A 25,972-nucleotide genomic window follows, 5' to 3' on the forward strand; every position below is an offset into this window, starting at 1 on the left:
CCCCCCTCCTCCCCCCCCTCTCTCTCTCGGGAAAGAGGGTAGAGCAGACGGCGGGGCTGTAGCGAGACCGTTACGCCGTTGTCAGACTTTACGCTGACACCTTTCGCTGCAAACTTCTGTTTCCCCCTCGTTGCTAGGGGGGAAATGGGGCGAGAAGGTGCATTTATTTGTCGGGGTAACTAGGATGATGACTTGTCATATATAAACTCCACAAGGCGGGTTTTGTGGGTTATTCCCACCAAGCATTAACTGAGTTAACCCAGTTCCTCCTTATTCTCGAAGTTATTAAGTTATTAAGTTCTCCTTATTCTCGAAGTTACTGTAACATGGAGCTCTAAGCCAGGGGTTTCCAACCGTGGCAACTTTTAAGCCTGGCGGATTTCAACTCCCAGAATTCCTCAGCCAGCTTTGCTTTGCTGGCTTTGCTGGCTGGGGAATTCTGGAAGTTGAAGTCCGCCAGGCTTAAAAGTCCACCAGGCTTAAAAACTGCCAAGGTTAGAGACCCCTGCTCTAAGCAAATCAGGATCTTTTAGTATATTAGTCTGTTCTACGGACTTGGCATAAAACTGCTGGGATTAGGGGAGGTGTACTTGACTGTCAAGTGCTAATGACAGTGGATGTAAACCAAAATGCACAGCGAATAAACGAGAAACTACAAGGGGGGGTGGGGAGGCATATTGGACTACTCGCATTGTATTCCACCTTGGTAATTGCTGCAGTGCTTGCTTGCTTGCTTGCTTTTGATGTAGGTGCAAACCCAGGCAGACAGGATCCTAAATGGCTCCAGTAGGAAAGGAAAACCAACAAGTGTTGTTGCCCTTTCCGAAGACCCCTGACAAACCAAGTTGGAAGGAAAACACTTTGCTGGCTGCAGGCACTTTGAGCAGCAGCAAGATCCCGCTGCTTTCCAAAAGCAGACATCCTCCAGAGTGGAGACAATCCCAGCCACAGGTGTGAACATGATGGACTCGCTTTTGATTTAGGCTTGTGTGGTTTTAAGTTTCTGCTTCTGTTTGTTTTGGTACTTAGCTGTATGTTTCCTTATGAATCAATTCTACAAGGCTGCCCTGTTCAAAATAGTTCTGGTAAGTGTATGTACTATAAACTGGCCCAGTCCAAAAAACCCAAAAAGTGATAACCAAAAACTAATATACAATAAAGGAGAATATTTGTAACTCAGGGTTGAAATGAAGAATTCTTGATGCTCACTGAGCTTGAAAGTTTTCTTGTGGACATTTCATTACCCAAACCATTAGCTTCATACATGCTTCCCTTTGGGGAGCCACATTGAAAGCTCAGTTGAAGGAAGGCACCTCTTCATAGCTTCACATCAATTCTGACAGGGAGATAATATGCTGGGAATCTGGGTCAGGCTATTCATAGGGAAGGTTGAGCCGTTGTTTGAAACCAATCCTGCCTGGACCCAGAATTCAAATTGGTAGATAATGAAGGGATTGGATTGCTTCTATTTGACCTCTCATGGGGCTCCCTGGACTTCTAAGAAGCTCCAGGGAATGAAATGGCAAGATGCACCTAGAGAACCACTGAAGAAAGATGAAGTAAAAACATGGGTAGGAGCCCATATTAGGACTCCATGCAAACTAATTAAGGCACCATTCTGTCCTGTTACCTGGGATGTTTCACCCAGAAATTAACAGGATTTTTAAGACTGTTAACTCATCTACCTGGCATTTAGGTCAATGCCTCTCCTGGTAGTTAAGGGTGTCTGGAAGGTGGTGTGTGCAATCAGATCTATGATATAGTCAATGAACCTTTGAGTGAGATGGTAATTACACTGCTAGTTCCTCAAGAAGCCATCTCTGACTCAATGATGGTAGACGTGTGTCCAAATCTGTTTCTAGAGAAGGCTGTTGGGAAGGCAGATTGCTATTTCCAAGTGCCATTTGAGGTCGTCCATGCAGAGTGCTTTTCTTTCAATGTCATGGTGCTGTTTCTGTCCAACATTTGGAGCAGGGTGATTGTATTAAGTAAAAATGCTGCTTTGTACATCTTTAGCCATTATTAATAACAGTGTTACTGTACATTGCTAATTGTGGATATGATTTTTTTTCCAGATGAGAAATTTATACAAAATAATAATTTAATTTGTGTGTGTATAGATACATATAAACACACATTTGCTCTATAGTTATAGATGAATGAGAGTCTGCTGGGAATGGGGTGGGCTATCAATGTAATTAAATAAATGGTGCTTGGGACACTCCTTTTGGGGTTTTGTTTCAGGCCTCAGTTGTTCACTGAAGGATACTGTGCTTGGAGTAGAAGGGCCACCTATATGGGAGCGGGGAACCTGGCTTCACACTGATTCTGCTCTTCTCTAACTAGGTTACCACTAGGGAATGTTTTTGTAGGAAGACAGTAGCAGCCTGAGTTTAATCCTCTTGTTTTCTCTGCAGCCATGTTCTTCCAAAGCAAGGACTTGCGAACTGGCTCATTCCAATCCAGTCCTGGAATTGGCAGCTGGGTTACCTCCCAAGACCCCAACAAGAGAACCCTTATCAGACATGCAGTTAACCACCTCTGGTTGTAGGAATAAAGGTGATGTGTCTCATGGCAAAGGTATAAAGATTATTGTTCTGCACTCATCCTCCTGAGCTTCCATAAGGGGCTAAAGGCCTGGCTCTGCCAGTTGGCCTGAGCCCCAATGGGAGCGCATCACACTGGAGGTGGCTAATGGATTAAGACAAGATTCCGCCTCACTGTCGTGTGCATCCTGCTCCCTTCCTCCCCATCTTTTAATTGTAAATTATCACTGTACTATTTATTGCTGCAATGTTTTATTGGCTTTAATGTTTGTAAGCCAATTAGAGTTGGCTCTAGATGAGATGGGTGGCAAGCAAGTCTATTTATTTATTGAGATGGATCAGTTTTTGTACATCATTTTTTAACTTGATTGAATGAGCCATCACTTGATAGAATTTTGGCTCTGCTTAGGCATTGTAGGCAGCTAACTTTGGATGTGATGGACTAGTAACTTTAAGTTAGGGAATGGTATTGTTAAATTTCAACTCCCACTGACACAGGCACAGGGAATTATGGAAGTTATATCTTCAGCAAAGTTTTGTGAGTCACAAACGTCCTTTTGCAGTGCCAAATGATACCTGCATATTTCAAGAAGAGCCTGGCCTCAGGATCTGTGTTCCTGTACTTGATAATCCATGGCTTGTTGGGCTGTGTGGAATTGTGGTTAATCATAACAATGATTGGTGATAGTAGTTTGAAACAACAGCATATAATGCAGTACTAGGATATTTTTTTAAAAATGAGGACTGGTTTGTAACTAACACTAAGTGATAATGGTAGCTTCACATATGGCTTGGTGTTATGGATGAATCCATAGGTGGGATTCAATTTTTTTTACTACCAGTTCTGTGGGTGTGTGGCTTGGTAGGCATGGCAGGGGAAGGATACTGCAAAATCCCCATTTCCTCCTGATCAGCTGGGACTCAGGAGGCAGAGAATAGATGGGGGCGGGGCCAGTCAGAGGTGGTATTTACCTGTTCTCCGAACTACTCAAAATTTCCACTACCGGTTCTCCAGAATTGGTCAGAACCTGCTAAATACCACCTCCGAATCCACTGCTGCTGTGTGTCAACTGCTTTAAATTATCCAGATCAGTCTTGAAATTAGATTTTTTGCATGGATAAATTATCTCACTTTCTGCTGCTCTTTAACCATAATAGATTTGATTTGATCCCCTTCGGTTTTCAATTGGAGATGAAAGATTTTTTAAAAACCTAGTTCTAACCCTGTGTTTGAGTCCAGCTTGGGAAAAATGGTGCAGATTTTAGGGACTCTTTTCTTGGTATTTGGTATAATTAATTGCTTGAGGCCTTTTCCTCCCGAACACAATTATTTAACTGTGTGGCTAATGCAAATCCCCATTTTTTTTTTGCAGAAGTGAACTCAGACGAGTTTGTGTCTGACCCAGAAGCTCTTGCCAGCATACTATCTAACACGGGGCTGACTCACCAGATGGTGAGTGTAGCTCACAAGCCCAGCCTAGCCCAGCGAGTTCCTCTGAAAGGGAAGAGAGCATGCTTAACCAGCGCTGGGGTAAGTCTCCATCATGGGCAAGAATTCTGCTGGGCTCACTTGTTTTGCGTGTTCTGGTTTACTGAGTTAAAATGGGGCAGTGCAGATATCCAGTCAGGCACTTATTTCTTTATGCAGTAGTTCAAAACTAATGATGACCCTTAATTGTTGTTATGGTTCAACAGAGAAAATATGATAATCATCATCTGGAGATGTCTATGGAGATTCTCAGTCATCCAGGTCATGGTTGTCCCAAAGGTGCTTTTTCAAAAGGCAACTGGACCTTGTTTTTCAATGAAGACATTTCACTTCACATTCAAGAAGCTTCTTCAGTTCTGACTTCAGAAGACTTCAGAACTGAAGAAACTTCTTGGATGAGAAGCAAAACGTCTTCAAGGAAAAACAAAAGTTCAGTTGCATTTTGAAAAAGCACCTTTGGGATGATCATCTGGTGATATATTACCTTAACCTTACCCTTTTTCTCCCCTTTGGGTATGGGATGTTTGTAAAAGTTCTAGTTCCAGCACAATATCATTTGGGAATGATGTACAAATGCAATAATTCCTAATTTGGTTCATACATTGTCATGATTATTGATTAACCATCAGCTTGGTTTTCATAACATGTAATGCTAAAGCCAAACAATTTTTCTTTTAATATAGCATGATGTGTGAACCCAGTTATAGTGTGCATGCATAATTCTAGAATTAGCACACACACACACACACACACACACACTTATATTTTTCCACCCTGGATTGCACAAGTGAAGCTGTTGATGTTCTGCCTGGAGGTTGTTTGGCTCTGGATGGAGAATTGACTTTAGCTCAATTCTGAAAAAGATAGAATGGCTGTGACTCATACCTAACACTCTTTCCTCATCCTATTTTCCCCACAATAACCCTGTGAGGTGGGTTCAGCTGGTCACCCAGCAGGCTTTACTTGCTTAATGCGGAACTAGAATTCATTGTCTCCTGGTTTCTAGCTCAGTATGTTCACCAATACAGTAGCTTTGCTCGTTTTAGGATTGAACTATTCCAGTGAATTCTGCTCAGGGCTATTCTTCAAGACCATCTTTGCTGGTTCAAAATGCAACGATATGAGCAGTAACAGTCTTTTCACTATGCTTGGTAATTGACTTTTAGGAGCAATTCAAGGCATTGTTTATTACCTATAAAGCCCTTCATGGCATCAGGCCTGGCTATCTGAGGGACTGCCTATCTCCAATTGTCTGTCTGGTATTTTGCCTGCCTAGTATTTTTCACACAGAGTGGGTACACTTCAAGTCCCCTTTATTAAACATTGTCTCTTTATGGGACCAAAGAAATATGCCTTCTCTGCCGCAGCCCCTGCCCTCTGGAACAACATCCCACAGTGATGTGAATGGAGCCACTCTACCAGGCTTCCGGATGGCCTTTAAAACCTGGCTTTGTTCCCAGGCTGGTTTTATTTTCATTTTATTTATTAAATTGATTTATGTAGCTGCCCATCTCACAAAATGCTATTATGTTTGTGGGGGCCTTGTCAGATTTCTATTGTATTGCTTTTAGTCTGGGCTGTCTTGTTTTATGTTTTTGATGCTTTTAAATATTTCAGCTGTGTAATTGGATTTAGTAAGCCTCCCAGAGTCTACTGGAGTGAGTGGACATAACAAATGAAATTAATAGATAAGTATTCTGTTTACTGGGAAAGGATTCAGCCCATCCAAACTGCATGCATGTTTTGTTTTCTTTGTGGATTCTGCTTTCCGTTTTCATAAACCTAGAAAAAAAATATCTTTGTGGCTGGAACAGGGGAAAAGGTAGGCTTAGCTACATAAAGAAAGTCCTCAGTCCTCAGAACCATGGCCTTTTCAGAGGTGGCTCCCTTCCTGTGAAATATTCCCTGGAGATAAGTTTGGCCCCCTCCTTTTATTTTTCCAAAAGAGCCTGAACATGAGATTATTCAGGACCCCATGTTGACATGGAGCCAATCAAGTGGCTGATTTGATTGTGTTTGTTGCCACTGTGAGGGAGTGTGTTAATGGGTTTCTGTACTATGGACTTTTAATTTTGTAAGCTTTTCAGAGTCACCTTGTTTATAAAGGCAATCTTTTCCTTATGATCACAGTTGAGACCAGGGTTAAGCAAGCAAGGTGGTTAAGTGAGTCACATCCAATTTTGCTATCTTCTTTTTCCCAGGGTTGTTAAATGAGCCATGGCAGCTGTTAAGTGAATCACGCAGTTGTTAAGTGAGTCTGGCTTTCCCCATTGACTTTGCTTGTCAAAAGCCATCTGGGAAAGTTGCAAATGGCAATCACATAATCCCGGGATGCCGCATCTGTCCTAAACACATGCTGATTGCCAAGTGCCCAAATTTTGATCATATGACCTTGCAATGGTTGTAAGTGTGAGGACTGGTTGCAAGTCAATGTTTTCAGTGTTGTAACTTTGAACGGTCACTAAATGAATCGTTGTACATTGAGAACTATCTGTATAAATTTGTTTAATAAATAAATACTAGAAGTACCCAGCATCCAAGCATTGTATTTTAAAAATTGAATGTGGATATGTGTTCTCTCTCTGTAGAATGCCTATAGCTCCCTGGGTACAGAGACTCCTACGATGAACCCTTTTCGCATGTCCCATATCTCTACGTCTGCTTCAACAGGTATGACTTAATCTGGATTTCCCTTTTTGGGAAAACAGGCTTCAGTCACTGTCTTAAGATTTATTCACAACGTTCTCATGATACAATTAACTGGGGTTTTGAAATATTTGAAGACCATGCTTTACGGGTGTTGGAAAATTGTTCTGAAACCACTGGTGCTGTATCATCCATTTGATTTTTTTTTCTTGTCCCTTCCCAGATATGGACCGCCCACAGTCTTTGAGCCTTGGCTTAAATACTCAACAACTTAAAACATTGTCAACCACACTCAAGAATTGGAAGCCCGGGGTAGGTAGTTGATTTTCTTTTGCATGTGGAAACACCAGCAAAAAAACACCAAAAAACCACCACCCTTTAAAGTAAGGATGTTGAATGGTCAGCATCAGGCTCTGTAGTACAACTAACAGAGCTTTCATTTAGTAAGAGTAAACGAAAATCCCAGTCAGTGTTAGGACACAGTATTATAAAGTTCTTTACTTTCTCTGCACCTGTAAATCTCTGGCCCTTGATATCAGAAATGGGCCAGTTCAGGCAGTTTTCAAAAACAGTATTACCATAATTTAGTTGCAAACTCTGGAGAAACCGAGGTATAATCAGAGGTAAGCCTTTCCATTAAGAAGAATGAAAAATGGTGTATAGGTAGTCCTTGACTTATTATCACAACTGAGCTCAGAACTTTGGTTGTAAGGCATTGTGACCAGACTTGTGATTGGGTGACGGATTTCTATTTCATGACTGCTTTTATGAGGGTCATTAAGCAAGTTGCTATAGTTGTTACGTGACTAATTTGGTTGTTAAGCAAATCAAGTAATTCTGAATCCAGCTTAGGCATTTTTTTTTTTTTTTTTGAAAAACAAAAAAATTCACAAAACTTGAACACATGATTGTGGGTTGTTGCAAAGGATTGTAAATGCAAGCCGGTTACCAAGTGCCCAAAATACAATCACATGACTGTGGAGGTGGTATCGCATCTCGTAATTTCAAGGATGGGCCGTAAGTAACTTTTTTTTGAGGTCTGTTGTAACTTTGAAGAGTCATTAAGAGACTGGTCATAAGTCAAGGACTATCTGTAGAAGCCTTAATTTGGTTTTAAAGTGTTACTTACAATTTTGTTTTGGTTTTTTTTTAATTTTTTAATTTATTTTTTATTTTATTATTTAATTTAATTTAATTTAATTTAATAATTTAATTTAATTTAATTTAATTTAATTTAATTTAATTTAATTTAATTTAATTTAATTTAATTTAATTTAATTTAATTTAATTTAATTTAATTTAATTTAATTTAATTTAATTTAATTTAATTTAATTATTTTAGTTGCCCACTCCCTCTCAGCAACTCTGGCCAGCTTACAAACTAAAAGCTTTCTATATAACTTCCTCCCAGCTCTTCAAACTTCAGTGATGCCATAGTGTCCCTCTATAGGGAATGCTTGGGAACTATGTGTATGTGTATATATATCTATCCATCTGTACGTATACATGTACACACATAACCTATATATACAGTATATGTTAAGGATATTCTTGGCTCGTAACTGATGTTATTGAGCAGAGTACCCCTTGAGTATGCACATGAAAGTGGCTGAGAGTGAATAACCACAGTTAATATACTGACACACTGAGTTGTGGTAGTCTTTTACTTTTAGAAAAAAGTAAAGCAAAGTCCAGTAACAATCCAAGTCATACACAGATAAGGCGATAGTTAAAAATACCAATTCAGGGATATTCCAAGTACAAAGTCTTCTTACCAGTTGTTGTCATTTCACAATAAAACAGTTCTTCTTGAGTTTCAAACAGGAACAAGTTCAGTATTAAAACATTCAATAAATAGTAGAAAGCAACAAGTAGCAATGATCAAACAGTGATCATGCAGAGAGAACAGGTAGAGAGTAACAGCAAATAAGCAGATAAAATGGTGTAGTGTTCACAAGCCCTGATTCAGGCTTCCCCTTAAGTACATTGGCTACAGAGCTTAGCCAATCAGGATACAGGATGATGCAATACAGTCTTAAAGCAATTTAATACCTTTTGACAAACATGTATTGATAGTTTATATATTGCCTGACCAACTAGTTAGACAATAGCCATCTCCTAACAGTATATATATCCTATATACCCACTGTCCTTTAGGTTTCAGCCTCGGGCTGAAATGACCAGTTTTGTTTTCAGGCAACAGAGCTAGCAATGTAGCCAGGAATGTCAAAAGAGGCAAAGCCTTGCCTTGCAAAGCGTGTTTTCAAAGAGGAACATACAGAAGAGCTGCCCAAAGTTGGTCCAAGGTTGAAGAGCTGGCTGAAGGTTGTCAGCCAGCCCAGGAGTCTATAAAGTTCAAGCATTAAATTCATACACAAGGGACCACACACCAGCCAGACATTGTTTCCAGCAAAGAGAACATAGGTGACCGAGTCTCTGCAGCCAACTATTGCTAATCAGAATGTTTACCCTGTTGCCTGGCAAATAACCTCACAGATTTCCTCTGCCGTGATCTCCTTTCTGCTCACCTGGTGCACTTATGGCATCCTCTGGTAAAGCCAGCTGTTCAGAAGGTATTTCTGGTTGAGCTGCCTCTGATGATACTTGGCTTTGTTAAGGGAGGCATCACATGACTGCACCCAGTTTTACGACCTTTTTCTGCCACAGTTAAGCAGGCCACCCACAATTGCTAAGCCAGACATCATGCGACTGAATTGCAACCTCCTACCGGCTTCCCCAGTGGCTTTGCTACCCGAACCAGCTGGAAGATCGCAAATAGGGATAACATGACTGGCAAGCCAACTACCAAATGCCCAGATCGCAATCACAAAATGGTGGGGAAGCTGCATTGGTCATAAATGTGAGGACTACTTATAAGTCACTTTTTTCGCAGAGCTGTCGTGATTTCAAAAGTTCACTAAACAAATAGTCCTTAAGCAAGGACTACCTGTATGTATGCACCATCACATGCACATATTCCTATTCATACTTTGTATGTGTTTGTGTCAACCCTGTGTTGCCACACACAAATATGCTACCTGTTTGTTCTGGACATTATTATGGGGACTGCCATTTTTATATCTAGGGTTTCTTTTTCCTTAGTCCTGTCTGTCTGCCATGTGTGGTCTTGATCTACTTGTCCCAAAAGTGCTTTTTTTCCCAAGAAGCAACTGGACTTTCTGGTTTTTCTTTGAAGACGTTTCGCTTCTCATCCAAGAAGCTTCTAGAAGCGAAACGTCTTCAAAGAAAAACCAGAAAGTCCAGTTGCTTCTTGGGAAAAAAAGCACCTTTGGGATAACCATGACCTGGATGACTGAGAATGTTCATAAACATCACAATCTACTTACTTATTTACTTACTTACTTACTTACTTACTTACTTACTTACTTACTTACTTACTTATTTATTTATTGGACTTATAAGCTGCCCTTTCTCCACAAGGACTCAGGGCGGCTCACAGCAATAAGCAACAAGTCCAAATTAAAATTCAAACAATAAAAGAATCTAAAATTCCCATTAAAACACCTTCAGTCCAGGCCAACCTGGTGAAACAACCATGTTTTAAGGTCACGGCGGAAAGAGCGAAGGTCAGGGGCCACCTGGAGCTCCAAGGGGAGCTGATTCCAGAGGGTAGGTGCGCCTACAGAGAAGGCTCACTCTCTGGGGGCCGTCAGCCGACATTGCTTGGCCGACGGAACCCCAAGTAGGCCCTCTCTGTGTGAGTGCACCGGGCAATGGGGAGCTGTTGCTGGCTGCAGGTGATCCGCCAGATACCCCGGGCCTAAGCCATGTAGGGCTTTATAGGTAATCATCTTCATTTTCTTCCCTACCTTGGGTTTCCTGCTGCCTAATGGAGTTGCGCTGAGGAGTTGCTGCCCTGTGGCTCTAGCATTTGTCATTTGTGTCAGGTGGAGATGGCAAAGGCCAACCAGCCCACGGGGACCGTGGAAGAGGACAGTTCAGCGTCCAGTCTGGAGGCAAAACAGCCGAGCAACGTTGCTGGGGGCAAGCTGTCAACACAAAGGTGAGAAAATGGCCAAATTTTCCCTTGTGATTTGTTCGGGTTTGGGTGGGTGGATTATGATTTGTAGTAAATAAAAGCCTTGGTGGCTCCGTTTGCTACAGGTAGTCCTCAACTTATGACCGTTCGCTTAATAACCATTTGCAGTTACTGTGGCCTCAGCCATTGTACTTTACAGCTTGCAAAACACTTCTGGCCATCTTAAAATGACACGCTGCGTAACCCTCCCACAGTCACATGACCCTATTTCGAGTACTTGGCAACCAGCTTACATTCTGGAGCGGTTGTAATGTCCAGTGGTCATGTGATCACAACTTGTGATATTTTTTGCCAGTTTCCAGCAAAAAAAAAATAATACCCATTTTGGAGAATGGATTCAGACTTACTGAGTGATCCGTTTAACAGTTGCTATAAAAATAGTTGTAAAATCAGGTCTGGTCATGTGCATGCCTTGACTTATTACTGTCTAGTCCCAATTGTGATCGCAAATCGAGGACTACCTGTATGGTTTTTTGGTGACTGAGTTACCACACTGGGCTCAGCGTGGCTTAATCTAATTATGAATGTTGAGTAATTTATTCTGAATTACATAGTTTTTCATTGCAGGTTTTTAAATGAGTGTTTTTTGCACCTCAGAGAGGAGGAAGGTATTTTCACCTTTTCAGTAATAAGGAAAAAAGAGTTTTTAAACTCCCATCTTTGCCCTCCCTTTCCTTGCATTAGGAATTGCCACATAAATCCACACTAGTTCTGATGATTGTTAACTTTCTGTTGCTTTTGCTCCTGAACAGCTCAGTTGGCAGGAAGGAAATCACAGGAACCTCTGGGAAAGGTGAGCGACTGCTTTCTTCTCTATGATTGAGTCTAGAGCAGCCTTGTCAAACTGGCGGCCCACGGGCCGGATACGGCCTGCACAGGCCACGCCCATCCCAGCTCCTCAAAGGCAAAAAACATTGCGATATGTCACGATATGGCCCACAATGCAAGCATGGTTGACACAGTGATGAAATCCCGCCCCCCTGGTTCTATCCAGTTTGCCGAACTGGTAGCACCAGTGGCGGGAGGCTCAGCCCACCCGCCGGGACGTCACTACATCCCTTTTTTTATCATCTGTGCATGTGCAGAAGAGGCATGCGCGTACATAGCAGGCACACATTCCTGCACGCTCCTGTTCCCGAACTGGTAGTGAAGGTAAGTAGATTTCATCGCTGGTTTGACACCCCTGATCTAGAGCCATGTGGAAGATTCTATTCTCTTTTTTTATTTTGTAGTATAGCTAAACTTGCCCTCCTTATGTCTATCAATATTGGTGAGAGAGAGCAAATCAATCAGATAGTGTAGATCAGGGGTGTCAAACTCAATTTCATTGAGGGCCGCATCCAGGTTGTATTTGACCTTGGGGGCGTGGGCAGGGGGCATGGCCAGCTTGACGTCACTCATATTGGTGATGGCCCAAGAACTCTTCCAGAAAAAATGGGCTCCCAAACTCCGTTTTCAGCTGTGATGGCCCCCTGCAACCCTCTGCCAGCAAAAACGGAGTGGCCTCCTGAGCTCCATTTTTGGTGGCAAAGGCACTGTGGGCTGGTCCTTTGCTGTTTCCAGGGCGGCCCCGCGGGCCAGATCTAAACATCTTGCAGGCCAGATGTGGCCCACAGGCCTTGAGTTTGACACCCCTGGTGTAGGTCAAACAGTATAGTTTGTTTATCTTTCAGTAACATTTCAACCCAGTTCTTGCCTTCATCGGACACTTGTTTTGTAGCCCATTTTGTCACCATATAAAAAAACCTGACCTGCTCAGCACCTAGAGCATTCATATGGAATAACATTCCTCAAAATTATCTCAAGATGGTATAGCATAGTTCATTTAGTGACCATTCGAAGTTACAATGGCACTGAGAAAAGTAACGTATGACGGTTTTTCACACTTACCACCTTGCAGCGTCCCATGGTCATGTGATCAAAATTCAGACACCTGGCAACGGATTCATATTTATGACGGTTGCAGTGTCCCATGGTCATGTGATCACCTTTTGCGACCTTCTGACAAGCAAAGTCAGTGAGGAAGTCGGATTCAGTTAACTCCTGGGGGAAGGATATTGCAAAATCTCTATTCCCACCCTCCTCTGGGGTCAGCCAGAGGTGGTATTTGCCGGTTCTCTGAACTACTCAAAATTTCCACTACCGGTTCTCCAGAACCTGTCAGAACCTGCTGAATGGCACCCCTGAGCCACATGCTGTTTTACTTAATGGCCATTTTGCTTAGAAAGTGGTACAAATTAGGTCACTCGGAGGCTCCAACTGGTGCAGAGTGCGGCCGCGCGGGTAGTTATGGGAGCAACGTGGAGCTCCCATGTAACACCTCTCCTGCGCGAGCTGCACTGGCTCCCGGTGGTCTTCCGAGTGCGCTTCAAGGTTCTGGTTACCACCTTTAAAGCGCTCCATGGCTTAGGACCTGATTAGCTACGGGACCACCTGCTACCACCAATAGCCTCCCACCGGCCAGTACGCTTCCATAGAGAGGGACTCCTCCGGGTGCCGTCGGCCAAACAATGTCGACTGGCGGCCCCTAGGGGGAGAGCCTTCTCTGTGGGGGCACCTACGATCTGGAACGAGCTCCCCCCGGAGATACAGAGGATCCCGGATCTGCGCACCTTCCGTCGCACGCTTAAAACGTTTTTATTTCATCAAGCTGGCCTGGCCTAAATCTTCTCCTTTTTAAAATTTTAAAATTTGAATTTTAAATATTAATTTTAATTTGTTTAATCATGGGATATTTTAAAATTTAGCCAAATTGTTTAATCTGTTTTAATCTATTTTAAATTTTGTATTTCTGTGTTTTATTTTTTGGCTGTTCACCGCCCTGAGTCCTTCGGGAGAAGGGCGGTATAGAAATTTAATAAAAATAAAATAAAATAAATAAAATAACCCAAGGATTATCTGCAGTTCAATTCAAGATGATTTAGTGGCACTCCTTATCTTTTATCCTTACAGAGGAAGAGTTCACGCCAGACCCAGCAGCAAAAGCAAGCATCCTTTTGAACATAGGCTTGAGTCACTCCGACTTTGGAGCCACAGGCAAAGTGAGCCTGGCCCAGCGGGTACCGCTGAAAGATGCTCGGAAACAGTCAGTAAAGTGCGACCAAATGCAGGTGAGGAACATCAGATCTCTTGGTTTCCCTCGGTAATCCGAGATGAAGGAGGACACCTGTCTTGCATATGCACACCTTGTGCCTTCTCCTAACCCTGCTGTCTACAGGTAAGTCCTCGACTTACAACAGTTCGTTTGGTGACCATTCAAAAGTTACAATGGCACTGAAAAAAAGTGACTAATGAGCACTTTTCGCACTTATACCATTGCAGCATCCCCTAGGGTCATGTGATCAAAATTCAGAAGCCTGGCAACTGGCTTATATTTATGGCGGCTGCCGTGTCCCGGGGTCACACGATTCCCTTCTGACAAGCAAAGTCAACGGGGGAAGCCAGATTCACTTAATAACTGTAGCGATTGACTTAACTGCTGTGGCAAGAAAGATCGTAAAATGGGACAAAACCCACTTAACAAATGTCTCGCTTAACAATGGAAATTTGGGGCTCGATTGTGGTCATAAGTCGAGGACTACCTGCAGTTGTCGATGGGTTGCTAAGTAGGTTCCAACCTATGAGGAGGAGCTTTTGCCTGCGGTGGCTGTTGTGCACTGACTTTGTTTCCTGTCCGTAGGGAGAAGGTCCCTCTCTGTCCCAGCCCCGCATGACTATGTCAGCAGGGAAGTATGGTCGTGTGCCCTGCCGTACCACTCCAGGCCCTAAAGGTACCATTTACAGAGCAGTTGGAACTTCATTTCAATTTTGGAGCTTCTTCATGTCTGCATCTCTCTGATTTTTTAACTTCTGCCTTGCCTGTTTTGCAGGTCTAGAGAAGTTGGAAGCTTCTGGAGTCCAGCGAACAAATACCCCATTTGGAAGGTGTTCCAATGCTGAATGCTCACCTTATGGACTAGCCAGAAGAGTTCCTATTACTAACTCTCAATCCTTGGTTCGTACTTGAGGCCATGTACTTGAGAATGTCTGAACTGTATCCCTAACATCTAGCTAGTTCTTGATAATAACTTGATGGTTGATAAACCTGGATATGTTTAGCACTGCTGGGTTCTTGGAGACAAAAATATCCTTTAGTACTTTGGCCCATATGTAAGATGTGCATGTCCACTCCGGGCTCATATTAATAATGTTTGCTAGTTTCTGGTTTGTTCAGGCATAATTCAACATTGATGGCTTTTAATCCATAAAGCCCTCTTTCTCTTGAAACCAAACGTGTCTCCTTGCTTCTCTATTGTGGGCGGGAACTTGTGGCCCATCGGAGCTTCCTGAACTGTAAGTCTCACCATCCCTCACCGCTTATTACACTGAGTGAGACTGCTGGGATTTGTAATTCACAATTTGTATGCATTGCCCCTAGAATGCATATAGACGTATCTGTAGAATTATTATTTTTTTTTTTTAATAAAAAAGTTTTTATTTTCTGATCAAACAAGTATACAGTATAAACAATCATTCAAACTATCATCAGAAAAAAAGAAAAAAAATCAATTTGGTAAACTCAATCTTCAACCCCTCCTCACCACCCCCCACCCCCGACTTCCCAGAACAAAAACAGGGCATAGATTTCACCAAACATTCGCTAAAATAAACTAGCTAACTGCAAGATTTAATAACTCCCAAGACCCCTTAACTCCCCTTTTACAATTTCATCAACCTCCCTTTTTATAGACACAAAATAACATGTAATCCAATAACTCTAAGAATTTTAAAACCATTAACAAATATTAAACATTCAAACCTAAAAACATTTTTCCCCCTCCTACTTTTCTCAAAGTTCAGATATTTTAAAATCTCATAACAAAAAATAAACCTTAGATATTCACTAATTAAATTTCTACATTTTTATAATTAACCATTAGTACATTAACTAGAAAACCAAAAAAGATTAATCAACCATTAATACATCATATTTAAAAATCAATATTCAACTTTATACTTTTTCCCCCTCAGTAGTTATAACACCTAAAACATAATCATTTTTAACCATGAGTAAAACAACTGCAAAGCCAAAAGAAAAAATTAATCTTCCATTCTTGCTTTCTTATTTTGAAATCTCATAACAAAAAATAAACCTTAGATATTCACTAATTAAATTTCTACATTTTTTAAGTTTCTAAATTTCCCCCTTCATTATTCCTCCCTCCAACTTTTAAAATTTGAAAGATGATCATCAACATAATTAACCATTAATACATAAACTAGAAAACCAAAAAGGATTAATCAACCATTAATACATCATATTTAAGAATCAATATTTAACTTTATACTTTTTCCCCCTCAGCAGTTATAACACCTAAAACATAATCATTTTTAACCATGAATAGAACAACTACAAAGCCAAAAGAAAAGGTTAATCTTCCATTCTTGCTTTCTTTTTATATTTTTTCCAGTCTTTCTGCATCCCTCCTACTTCTATTTTGAGGAGGTTTTTCATTTTAATTTGAGGTTGATATAACTGCAAAGATTGTCCCCTTTTTAAGAAAGTTTCCTCTGATTTAGAGCCCCCAAATCGCCTCTTCATGCTTATATAAATCAGTTCATTCCTTCGTCTGTAAAACCAAAGTTTATCAAGAGTTTGTGAAAAAAAGTTCAGTTGTTTCTTTTCTATTAAATGTATAGATGCCACTGACAAATCTCCTTCATCTTCTGAAACTTCGAAAACCTGGTCATTTACTACTTTTTTCCAAACCAAGTCATAATTTTGAAAGATTCTATCAATTTTTCCGAAAAGAGCAGAGAGTAAGCTCGAAAATTCTTGAGAAGATTCTTCCACCCTCTCTGCTGCAATATCTCCTGAATTGTCATCATGCTCCGTAGTTGTTTTTGTTTCCTCAGTCATTTCTGTTGTTATCCCTTTAAGAATTGCTATTTGGTTACTTATAGCTGCAGTATGATTATTCATGGCTTCTTTTATAAATTCTGTAAGTTCTGCATCAAAATCCTTATAACTCTGTAAATCAGACAACTGTTTCGTTTCTGACACCTCCAAATAGCATCCAGCACTTTCAAGATCTCCTTTCTTAGAAGCCATTTTATTTTAAAGAAATTTTCTTTCTTCCCACAACCATAAAATCATAAAGTCAGAGCCATCCTTTTGAGCAGCTTTCAGCAATACCAAACGAAATAATCTTTTCCCAAACAGCTCTTCAAAATCTATTCCAGCAACTTAAAGCCAGTCTCTGAGCACGAGTCTATTAGCAAAGACTTTCCTTTCTAACTTTCAGTTTTAAAATCGCAACAAAGAAACGCCATCTTAACTTCCAGCTCAGAAAATCCAATTAGAAACATTGTATCCCCGGAGTTAAGTATTATACTTGCAAAAAACTTGTCCTCCTGCTTCTGTTCCGCCTGCTTTTTTGAAATCATTTAATCTTCTGTTCGACAGCAGAAATTGGACGCAACGCCTAGCTCTGTAAAAAAAAACAGAGTCCCCCCGGATCCGGAGCTTCAGTAGGCTGAAAGGGGAGCTCTCACCCTCCTAACCCCTGGAATTAATCCAGGGGTTTTCGGGGAGCTCTACCCTCACCCACCTGCTCTCCTCCCCTTCTTTTCCCGAAGGGGAGATTTTCAAGCCGTTTGACAGCTGATTAACGCTGTCAGAACGGCTCAACGGAATCACGGGGGCGGCGGTCTAAAAAGACCGTCAATGGCGCTGCGGAGCCAACCCGGAAGTCCTAGAATTATTATCTTTACGTTCTTTTTTACTTACACTCACCTTTAAAAGGTTTGTAGGTATCAGCAGGTGGAAGATGGTGACATTTTAGTGATGTCACTTGCTCAATGATACCAGATTAGCCTTGTTGCTTTTAGTGACAGGCCCAAATATTTTAGTTTCTTCATGGGAAAAGTCTTATTATATTTTCAATTAGTTGTGTACAGTTAATCCTGATTTATGACCATCCAATTAACTATGGTTCAAAGTTTCAATGGAAAAAGTGACTTACAACCTTTACTCACATCATTCCCACGATCATGTGATCCCACAAGCTCATATTTACGACTGGTTGCAGTGTCCTGTGGTCCTTAGACCATGATTTGTAACATTTATATATATATTTTTGCCAATTTTTAGCAAAAAAAAAAAAGCCCTTTGGAGAAGCTGGGTTTGCTTAATGATTGCTGGATTTGGTTCACAACCACATGATTAGCTTCCACAGCGGTCATGAAAATTTCATAAAATTAGACCTGACTCGACTTGCAACAGAAATTCCTGTGGTTGTAGGTCAAGGATTACCTGTATATCAAATGGAAAGTGATATGCCTCATCTTTTACTGTTGAAGCTATCATCTCTAAAGGGGAAGGCAAAAGACAGTAAAAGATTTTAAGATGTCCTAAGATGGTCGCTCTTACTCAGAACTGTTTCCTCTGACTAGCAGCATTTCTGCAGTGCCATAATTGGATGCATGCTAAATGTGCCATTATCATTGAATAATGAGCCCCCCCCCCGGTTAGATCTGCCCCTTTTGAAGTATTGTCTTGCAGTTCTCTGTGATTCCATTCAATCATTCTCTGAATACTTTTCTCTTATATTGGATCAGCGTCGCACGACCTGGACACGTCACCGAATACCTCGTACTGCCTGTACCACGGACAAAAGGGTAGGTACCCATCACTTTAAAAAGGCATAGCAGCGGAAAACTAGGCAACTGTCTAATTCTGCTTCTTATAGCCAGGGAGAGTCTGGCTCACAAGCTGGTCCAGCTTCCTCTATTCCACATGTTAGAGAGGAGGCAAACCTAGATTAATCTTGATGTCACAAGAACGCAATTTAGCATTTTTTCTAAACTTGGGTGTCTATTACAAGCCACAGTATCAAAATGGAGATGCATCATGACATCATCATACGGATTTTGCCATTACCAGCTGGCATCATAATATTTGATGCAAGTATATAAGCCACATCACTTTTCTGATGGGTGTCAGATGCATGTTCATTTGGACCCTGGCAGATACCCATGGATGGATGCTCAGGTATTGGTATGTATGATCTTGTGGCAGTGTACATATCAGCTGGTACATGTTTCTGTAAGAAGAATTAGTTTTCTTTGGGGAAGTAGTATTTTTTATTACTTTATTTATAATTAAATTTGTATGCCATCCTATTTCCCATGACTCTGGTTGTTTCACAAGTTAAAAAAACATTTATCAAATAATAATTATCTGTCTCTATATATCTTCCACATCAAATAATTGATTCCCATAATTTGATTCTCATTATGGTTGCTTGGGTTCAGAGTTAGTAGATGCAGAGTGATTTTATCATTTGGACGCTTCACCTTTTGGCAAATGTAAGCATTCTGGCTGTGGATGTATTCTCAAAATTTTGGTTTTAAAGAAATTTGAGTAAGTTGCCATGTCTTACTAAGAACTGGTAGATAAAGAGCCATTCATTTCTGTCCTGTAATTGTTCTTCTCAGGTCAAACTGTTAGACAGAGTCACTGGACAGATGGGAGCTATTGACTCCAAGGAGGAAGACGCACCTGTGCCCTGGGTAAGTGTTCCTATGGCAAACAATGGTATTGCACAGGTAAGACAATATATCTATAATGAGGACTTGTGTCCCTCAGGTCACAGGGCATTCAGTCCTTCTAACGCATGGCCCGAAGTTCCTTGAACAGTTCAGCAATTTTTCTTATTTGTATCTGCCACAAGTACAGGTAGTCCTCGACTTACAACAGTTTGTTTAGTGACCGTTCAAAGTTACAACGGCATTGAAATTGTGACCATTTTTCACAGTTGCGACCTTTGCAGCATCCCTATGATTGTAAGTTGAGGACTATCTCTAAAGCTTTATTATTATAAAATATGTCACAGATACCAGATACATAGATGTTCCTTTAAGTTTTTCTGGAAGCCTGACCAGATAATTCTTGATTAGAATTAGTTAGTTCATTTTACTTAGAGATAATCATGTTACTGTATACTATATTAGTGTATATATAGGAGGCTGATAGAGCATAGCTTGCATTTTAGGGTGTATCATTTCTTGTTTACTCTTTTAACTTTGTTGTTGCAAATTATAAAATTCTTCATAAACATCATTTCTGATCGAAAACTAAACTTGTTAAATATAGCATTTTAATCTCAGTGTGTACATTTTTATAAGCTAAATGTGGTCTACAATAATTTATTATGAAGGCCTTTCTGGCTTAAAAAAAAAGGATTGTTCCTAAAAACTGCATTTTTGTAAAACCAGAAATAATAATAAATGGAACCAAGTTAATTTGGCAGGCCTGATGAAAATACAGCAGCCATGCTAGGATGCTTGCTGGGGCCAGGAAATCATTGCCCAGCCAAAAATGGACCAGGGAGAAAATCTTCCTCATGTTTCTTCTGCCTGTTCTTGACAGACTTTTGGTAGGATGTGTTTCAGAGGAAGTGATATGTGACTTTTCCCTATCCACACACACACACAGGGGAAAATAGCTGTGCGTCTTTTTGATGAGGAAATGGCAGCATCGGTGAAGAAAGTGCCAGCCGCTCCTGCGATTAGCAAAGAAATGGGAAAGCTTCAGGTAGGCAAGGGAGTCTTGGGAGTGGGAGTCAAATTGTGGTGGGTTTGTTTGTTTGATTTTTTGCAGAAATGAGTCTTAAATGGGGAACGTGCCATGTGTTGATTGCAAGTCTGAGATTACAGAAGTGGGGTTTATTGGGGGGTGGCTGTAAACCTGTGGTCTTTCCCCCACAGGCTTGGCCCAGACCCCCAGAATAGCTCCCAAAAGTGATGCGTGGTGGTTATGTTAAACTTGTAGAAGAGGGTGGTTATGAAAGAGACAAGAAACAAGCAATGGCCGCCTCAGCTGATGGTAGAAATCTTGACACAGGGATGGACCTTGTCAGGAGCTGCCTAATACCTACAGGGCTCCAAGGGCTGCAGGTTGCAGATGTGGAAGTTGAGCAAATTTCCCAGGAGAAGGCGTCAACAAACACTTCTGTGTGGTTTCCACAAAGACTCCATGGGTTCACACCTGCTGAGTCACCAGTAGTTGGCTCTCTGAAAGCAATAGGCAGTGCGGTGGCAGGGATGGTACAGGGTGGTTGGGGCTGCTATATTGTATAGTAGCAAGCTCCGTAGGTCCTCTGCGGGGAACAGCAGCTCGTCTGCCTCTGATACGGAGAAACAAGTCGAGTGCAGATGAGGTGGAGCCATGTCATAGTTCAGATGAACTATGTTTCCTGTGGATTCTGGCTTGGGACACCTTTTTTCCTCACAGTTCTTTGCATTCTTCTCCCTCCAGCGTATTGAGTTCCTCGCCAAGCTCTTGCAGGAGGAGATGGACGGTGACATTGATTATGAGGAAGCCCCCTCACTTAAGAAATTGCACAAGCGCTTGACGGTTCACAGCTTACCAACTCCGGAGGCTTCTGAGCCTGAACTATCTTCTACACCACCCCAGGATCCTAAGCCAAGCTTGTGTGAACAGGCTACAGACTTGAATAATGTGGCTGTTACCCCTGCACCTTGCACCACCCTCACCACTTCCAGCCAGCTGCACGTCTGCCCCAGACGCTCCCCGCAAGAAGTCATCTGCCCTTCATCCAGTGCGATGAGTACAGGTGAGGCAGGAAAGACAGCTTGAAGAAAAGGTCTTTAGTAGTGGTGGATAGGCATTTTTAAGGAAGTGAGATATTTTGGTGGCTCTGGACTTCCATCTGCAACAACAACAAGCTCTAGAGCAGTGGTTCTCAACCTTCCTAATGCCGCGACCCTTTAATATAGTTCCTCATGTTGTGGTGACCCCCAACCAGGGGTGGGTTCTAAATTTTTTTACTACCAGTTCTGTGGGCGTGGCTTATTTTGTGGGCGTGGCTTGGAGATCATGTGACTGGATGGGCGTGGCTAGCTGGTCATGTGACCGGGTGGCCATGGCTATGTGTATAGGGACTACTCAGAGGGCTGAAAAAAGTCATTTCTGACAGGTCCTCGCACTTTTGACTGGTCCTCACACTTATGACCATCCTCACATTTATGCCCATGCAGCATTCTTAACAACTATGTCACTCATTTCACAACTGCTTCTTTTCACCATGATGAACGTAAAATGTGAGGATAGTCGTAAATTCGAGATCTGGTCAAAAGTGCGAGGACCAGTCAAAAATAACTTTTTCAGCCCTCTGAGTAGTCCATATGCATAAAAGGATACAGCAATAGAGAGGGATGAAGGAAGGGAAGGGAAATTAGAGTAGGAGAGAGAGGGAGGAAGAGAGGAGGAGAAGGGGAAAGGAAGAGGAAGTAGAGAGGAGAAGAAGAGGGGGAGGAAGAGAAAGTAAGAAGGAAAGAAAAGAGAGAGGTGGTAGGTTTGAGGAGAAAGATTGCTGTACAATAAAAAAGATGAAAGGGAAGAAAGCCAACCCCAAACAAATTAAAGATATTAAGATAAAGAATGAATTGTTAAACTTTAAAGAATAAAAGAGAACAAATATGAATAAATAGCAATAATTAAAAACACACAGAGCAGAGAGTGAGGGTGAGTGAAGGCGTGGGGGGGGTGAGAGAGGGCTTTGGCGACCCCCAGGTTGAGAACCGCTGCTCTAGAGCATGGGACTCCAAAATGGCTGGCTGAGGAATTCTGGGAGTTGAAATCCACAAGTCTTAACGTTGTCAAATTTGGAGGCTCCTGCTCTAGAGCTTCTTGTTGAAAGTCAGCTCATAGCACTTTTCAGTATCTGAGACTTGCTATTTAAGAAGTGTCCTGACTTGATCATAGTCCATGGACAGCAAAACCTCTGCAGATAGGTCATAGGTCTTCAGTTTATATCTTAAGGTCTACTTTTAGAACAACTGAAGTTGGCCAGAGATTGTTAGAGCTAGTTCCATAGGATAAAAACAAAGTTTTAACTAAAGATTAAAGATTGCCAACCAAATACCCCCTTTCCACGGATGACTGGAGAAACCCGCCGAGAATACTGAAGCAGTACCGGCTGGACAATCTGTCAAGAGCAGGCTGTCTTCTGAGGCATACATTGGCAGTGTGACAGAAGGACTCCCTATAGCCTTTAAGTCTACTGACAGGTATCCTTTCTCCACTGTTTCCTGTGAGAACAAATCATAAGGCCAGAAGGATCCTTGAAAGCACCTCAAGGGACTCTGAAGTGTTGTGAAGAAATTGAGGGCACAAAAGGTATTTTCTCAAAAGACCTGGCCCAGGAAAATGGGAGAAAATTCTGGAAGTGAACAACTAGTTATGCATGCAATGACAACAGAAATGCTTGAAAATGGGATGCTAAATAAGCAAAATCATTACAATTCAACATAAAACTCAATAAAAAAAAGAAAGAAAGAAAATGGGATGCTTTTCTGAAATGAGGGATTCCTGGCAAGATATATTTTGTTCCTATGAGAACGAAGAAGAATGCATTGGGAAAGTGTCTTACAAATCTAATATGGGGGCTTTAAATGGATCTCCATAAGAGAGAGATGATAGACCAGAAAGTAGCCAGAAGAACAGTAACCCAGGAACCTGCAATTCACCAGGAGTGTAGCAGAGTCAGGAAGTACCAAAAAACTGTCTATAATCAGCCTGTGTCCATGCCTTCTTCTGTTTGCCCCCGTAGGTCTCGCAAAACAACGGTTGGATCATCTCCGCACTGCCCCCCTTCGTTTCCACGAAGCCTGCCTAAATGATGAATGTGCCTTCTACACTTCTCGCCTTGCCTCCCTGGCTCAGCCCTCAGCACATCGGTGCCAAGAGCCGGTAGCAAAAATGCTGAACACTCACGATACCATGGTAAGATGGACTTAGCTTGCCGATGTGTTGGGTGAGCAGCAAGTCAAGGTTACATAAGCCAAAAGCAACTCCTGATGTTTACAGAAAATATTTAGTTGAAAGAATGATACATGTTGTTCTTTGAAAGTATGCTGTAGCTCAAGGGATGCCAATCGTTTCCCCTCATGCATTTATGTATGATGGGCTATGCTGCCATTTTCCCACATGAAAAAAAAATGTTCTACTCTGTATTAATTTAATTTAATTTAATTAATTAAATTTATATGCCGCCCCTCTCTGAAGACTCAGGGCGTATGGTTTGCAAGGGTGAATCTATTTGCTTGTTTGCCCAAATTCAGTGGCTAAATTCAGAGGATCTGCAGCGGGATGCATATATAAAGCGGGCTGAACTTTTTATGCATGTTCCCACAATTTTGAACTGAATGTGCTGCCTAACATGAGGTATTTTACACATGAGATGCAATTCCCCCCCCCCCCCCCCCCGTTTCTTGGCCTACTGTGAGAGGTCAAAACCTGGCTCTGCCTGATGGGAATGTTCCATGTTGGAGGTGATCATTAGGTTAGGACAGGGGGTCGGCAACCTTAAACACTCAGAGAGCCATTTGGACCCATTTCCCATAGAAAAGAAAACACCGGGAGCCACAAAACTCTTCCCGTGCCTGAATATTTCCTGAGCAGCCACAAAACTAGCATATATAGTTGAATTAAAGATTCTGTTTTCTTCTGAAACTTTTCTTTTCTTGGATTTATCCATGGTTGGCCTTCTGTGGGTCGAAAAGCTTAATAAATTGTGCATCGCTGGGTGTCACATATTGGCAGTTGTGTTGCATATTTTGAGCGACAGGGAGCCGCAGCAGTCGGATGAAAGAGCCACATGCGGCTCCAGAGCCACAGGTTGCTGACCCCTGGGTTAGGAAGAAGATCCCTGCTGCACCCTGTAGCATTTTGTTTTTTAAAAAAATATTTAATCTCTATGGATTTAAAATTTGTTTTATTGTTTTGTACCTTTGTTTTTTATTAGAATTGTAAGCCGTCCAGAGTCGCTTAACAGTGTCATATAAATTTAATAAAATACAATAAAATAATTTTTAGGTTTAAAAGGATTTATTTCTGAGAAAAAGTGAGATGCCAGAAGTACGTCTCTCTTGTAGAATTAGGGGCTCCAAAATGTGCAGGTCTGCTGAGGGCAGAGCAGGGGCATACCAGAACATTCTTATCATAGGGAAGGCATGTTCTAAGCTGCTTTCTGTGGCAACCAATAGCTTTATATTAACCTTTATTTCAAGACAGGCTCATTCTTCAAACAAAAGGGTATATGCTTGCACTTTTCTACTTAGACCGGATTGCCATTAAACTGCTGACATTTTAATTGCTGTGTTTGCCTGGACTGAAATGGTGGCCACTGGCATTGTAGTTCAGCTTGTTGTTGGTCAAGATTGTTCATCTTTTTCTTGTCTGTATTCCCTTTACTTGAAGCTTATCAAGGCATTCATGTAGTTTGTGTGTAAATTACTAAAATCTGTAGCTGATTTGGTGCCGTGTCTTATATATCCAGAATTAGTCTTTTTTTTTTTTGGACAGCGGGGCAAGCAAGAGAACCAGTTTGGGCCCCAGGTACCAGGCAAGAAAGCAAGGGACCATGAGTTCAAGTCCTGCTTTAGACATAAAAGCTGGCTGGGGGACCTTGAGCCAGTCACTCTTTCTCAGGCCAATTAACTTCACAAGGTTGTTGTTGTGGGGAAAATATAAGAAGGAGCTATGTTGGATATGTTCGCCGCTTTGAGTAATAATAATAAAGGGTTGAATTTTCTAACAGTTTTTTTTTCTTCGTGAGACACATTTGTGGATTTTTCCTTTTATAATTTTTAGAAATACTTTTCTATCCCATAGTAATTACCACTTTGGTAATGTAGCACTTTCAAAAAGTTATCTGGAACTGCTTTTCTTCTGCGGCTAAGGAATAAGCTTAGTCCTTAGAGATGTAGCAGTTGTCATCCCACTTCAGGAGACGTTCTTGATCAGATATTGTTAGAAGCTTGATAATGGCCAATGAATATATATCTTTGCTAAAACGTTTGCTCTCTCTCTCTCTCTCTAATCAGCACTTTACACCCATCTTGGCATCTGCACCTCTTTCCCCACCTTCAGAGGAAGAAAGGACCCCACTTTCCTGAAAAAAGGAGCCGTGCCTCTGTTTTGGGGTTGGCCAATGGGAGACAGAAGTGTTTGGCAATAGTTGAAAGGGAAGGAGAAAAAGCTGCAAAAGCCATTGTGACATGGAATTACAAGACGGTGCTGCATTTTCCAGGATACAATAACATTAATTGTAAACAATTTTTTTTAAAAAAATAAAGTAACTGTAAAAGAGTTGCTCTGGGTTTTTTTTTTCTAAAAAATAAATGATATGACTTTAGAAGATATTTTAATAAAGTCATCCTGTG

At 41.5% G+C, this 25,972-nt stretch overlaps 1 protein-coding gene across 1 annotated transcript; it reads left to right on the forward strand.

The window, feature by feature from the left end:
* The first annotated feature begins 777 nt into the window (after window positions 1-777).
* On the forward strand, window positions 778-25,832 carry TROAP (trophinin associated protein). The gene is made up of 16 exons (XM_070934781.1): window positions 778-951; window positions 2,418-2,580; window positions 3,920-4,077; window positions 6,624-6,705; window positions 6,905-6,993; window positions 10,590-10,705; window positions 11,494-11,534; window positions 13,694-13,851; window positions 14,421-14,511; window positions 14,611-14,735; window positions 18,341-18,400; window positions 19,220-19,294; window positions 20,220-20,318; window positions 21,042-21,360; window positions 23,359-23,531; window positions 25,634-25,832. Exons 1-16 carry the CDS (start codon window positions 778-780, stop codon window positions 25,703-25,705), a joined length of 1,995 nt encoding a protein of 664 aa, XP_070790882.1. The 3' UTR covers window positions 25,706-25,832.
* The last annotated feature ends 140 nt before the right edge of the window (window positions 25,833-25,972 follow it).

The sequence above is a fragment of the Pituophis catenifer genome, unplaced genomic scaffold (assembly GCF_029215685.1).
Source record: "Pituophis catenifer annectens isolate HBS135680 unplaced genomic scaffold, rPitCat1.0.hap2 SCAF_2, whole genome shotgun sequence".
Lineage (NCBI taxonomy): Eukaryota > Metazoa > Chordata > Lepidosauria > Squamata > Colubridae > Pituophis > Pituophis catenifer.

Bases quoted from the DNA above. Each gene is read 5' to 3' on its own strand.
- TROAP (XM_070934781.1), top strand. From the start codon at position 778: ATGGCTCCAGTAGGAAAGGAAAACCAACAAGTGTTGTTGCCCTTTCCG. The intron at 14,736-18,340 runs GTTCGTACTTGA...ATATTGGATCAG, and splicing joins TTACTAACTCTCAATCCTTG to CGTCGCACGACCTGGACACG. The intron at 21,361-23,358 runs GTGAGGCAGGAA...TTGCCCCCGTAG, and splicing joins ATCCAGTGCGATGAGTACAG to GTCTCGCAAAACAACGGTTG.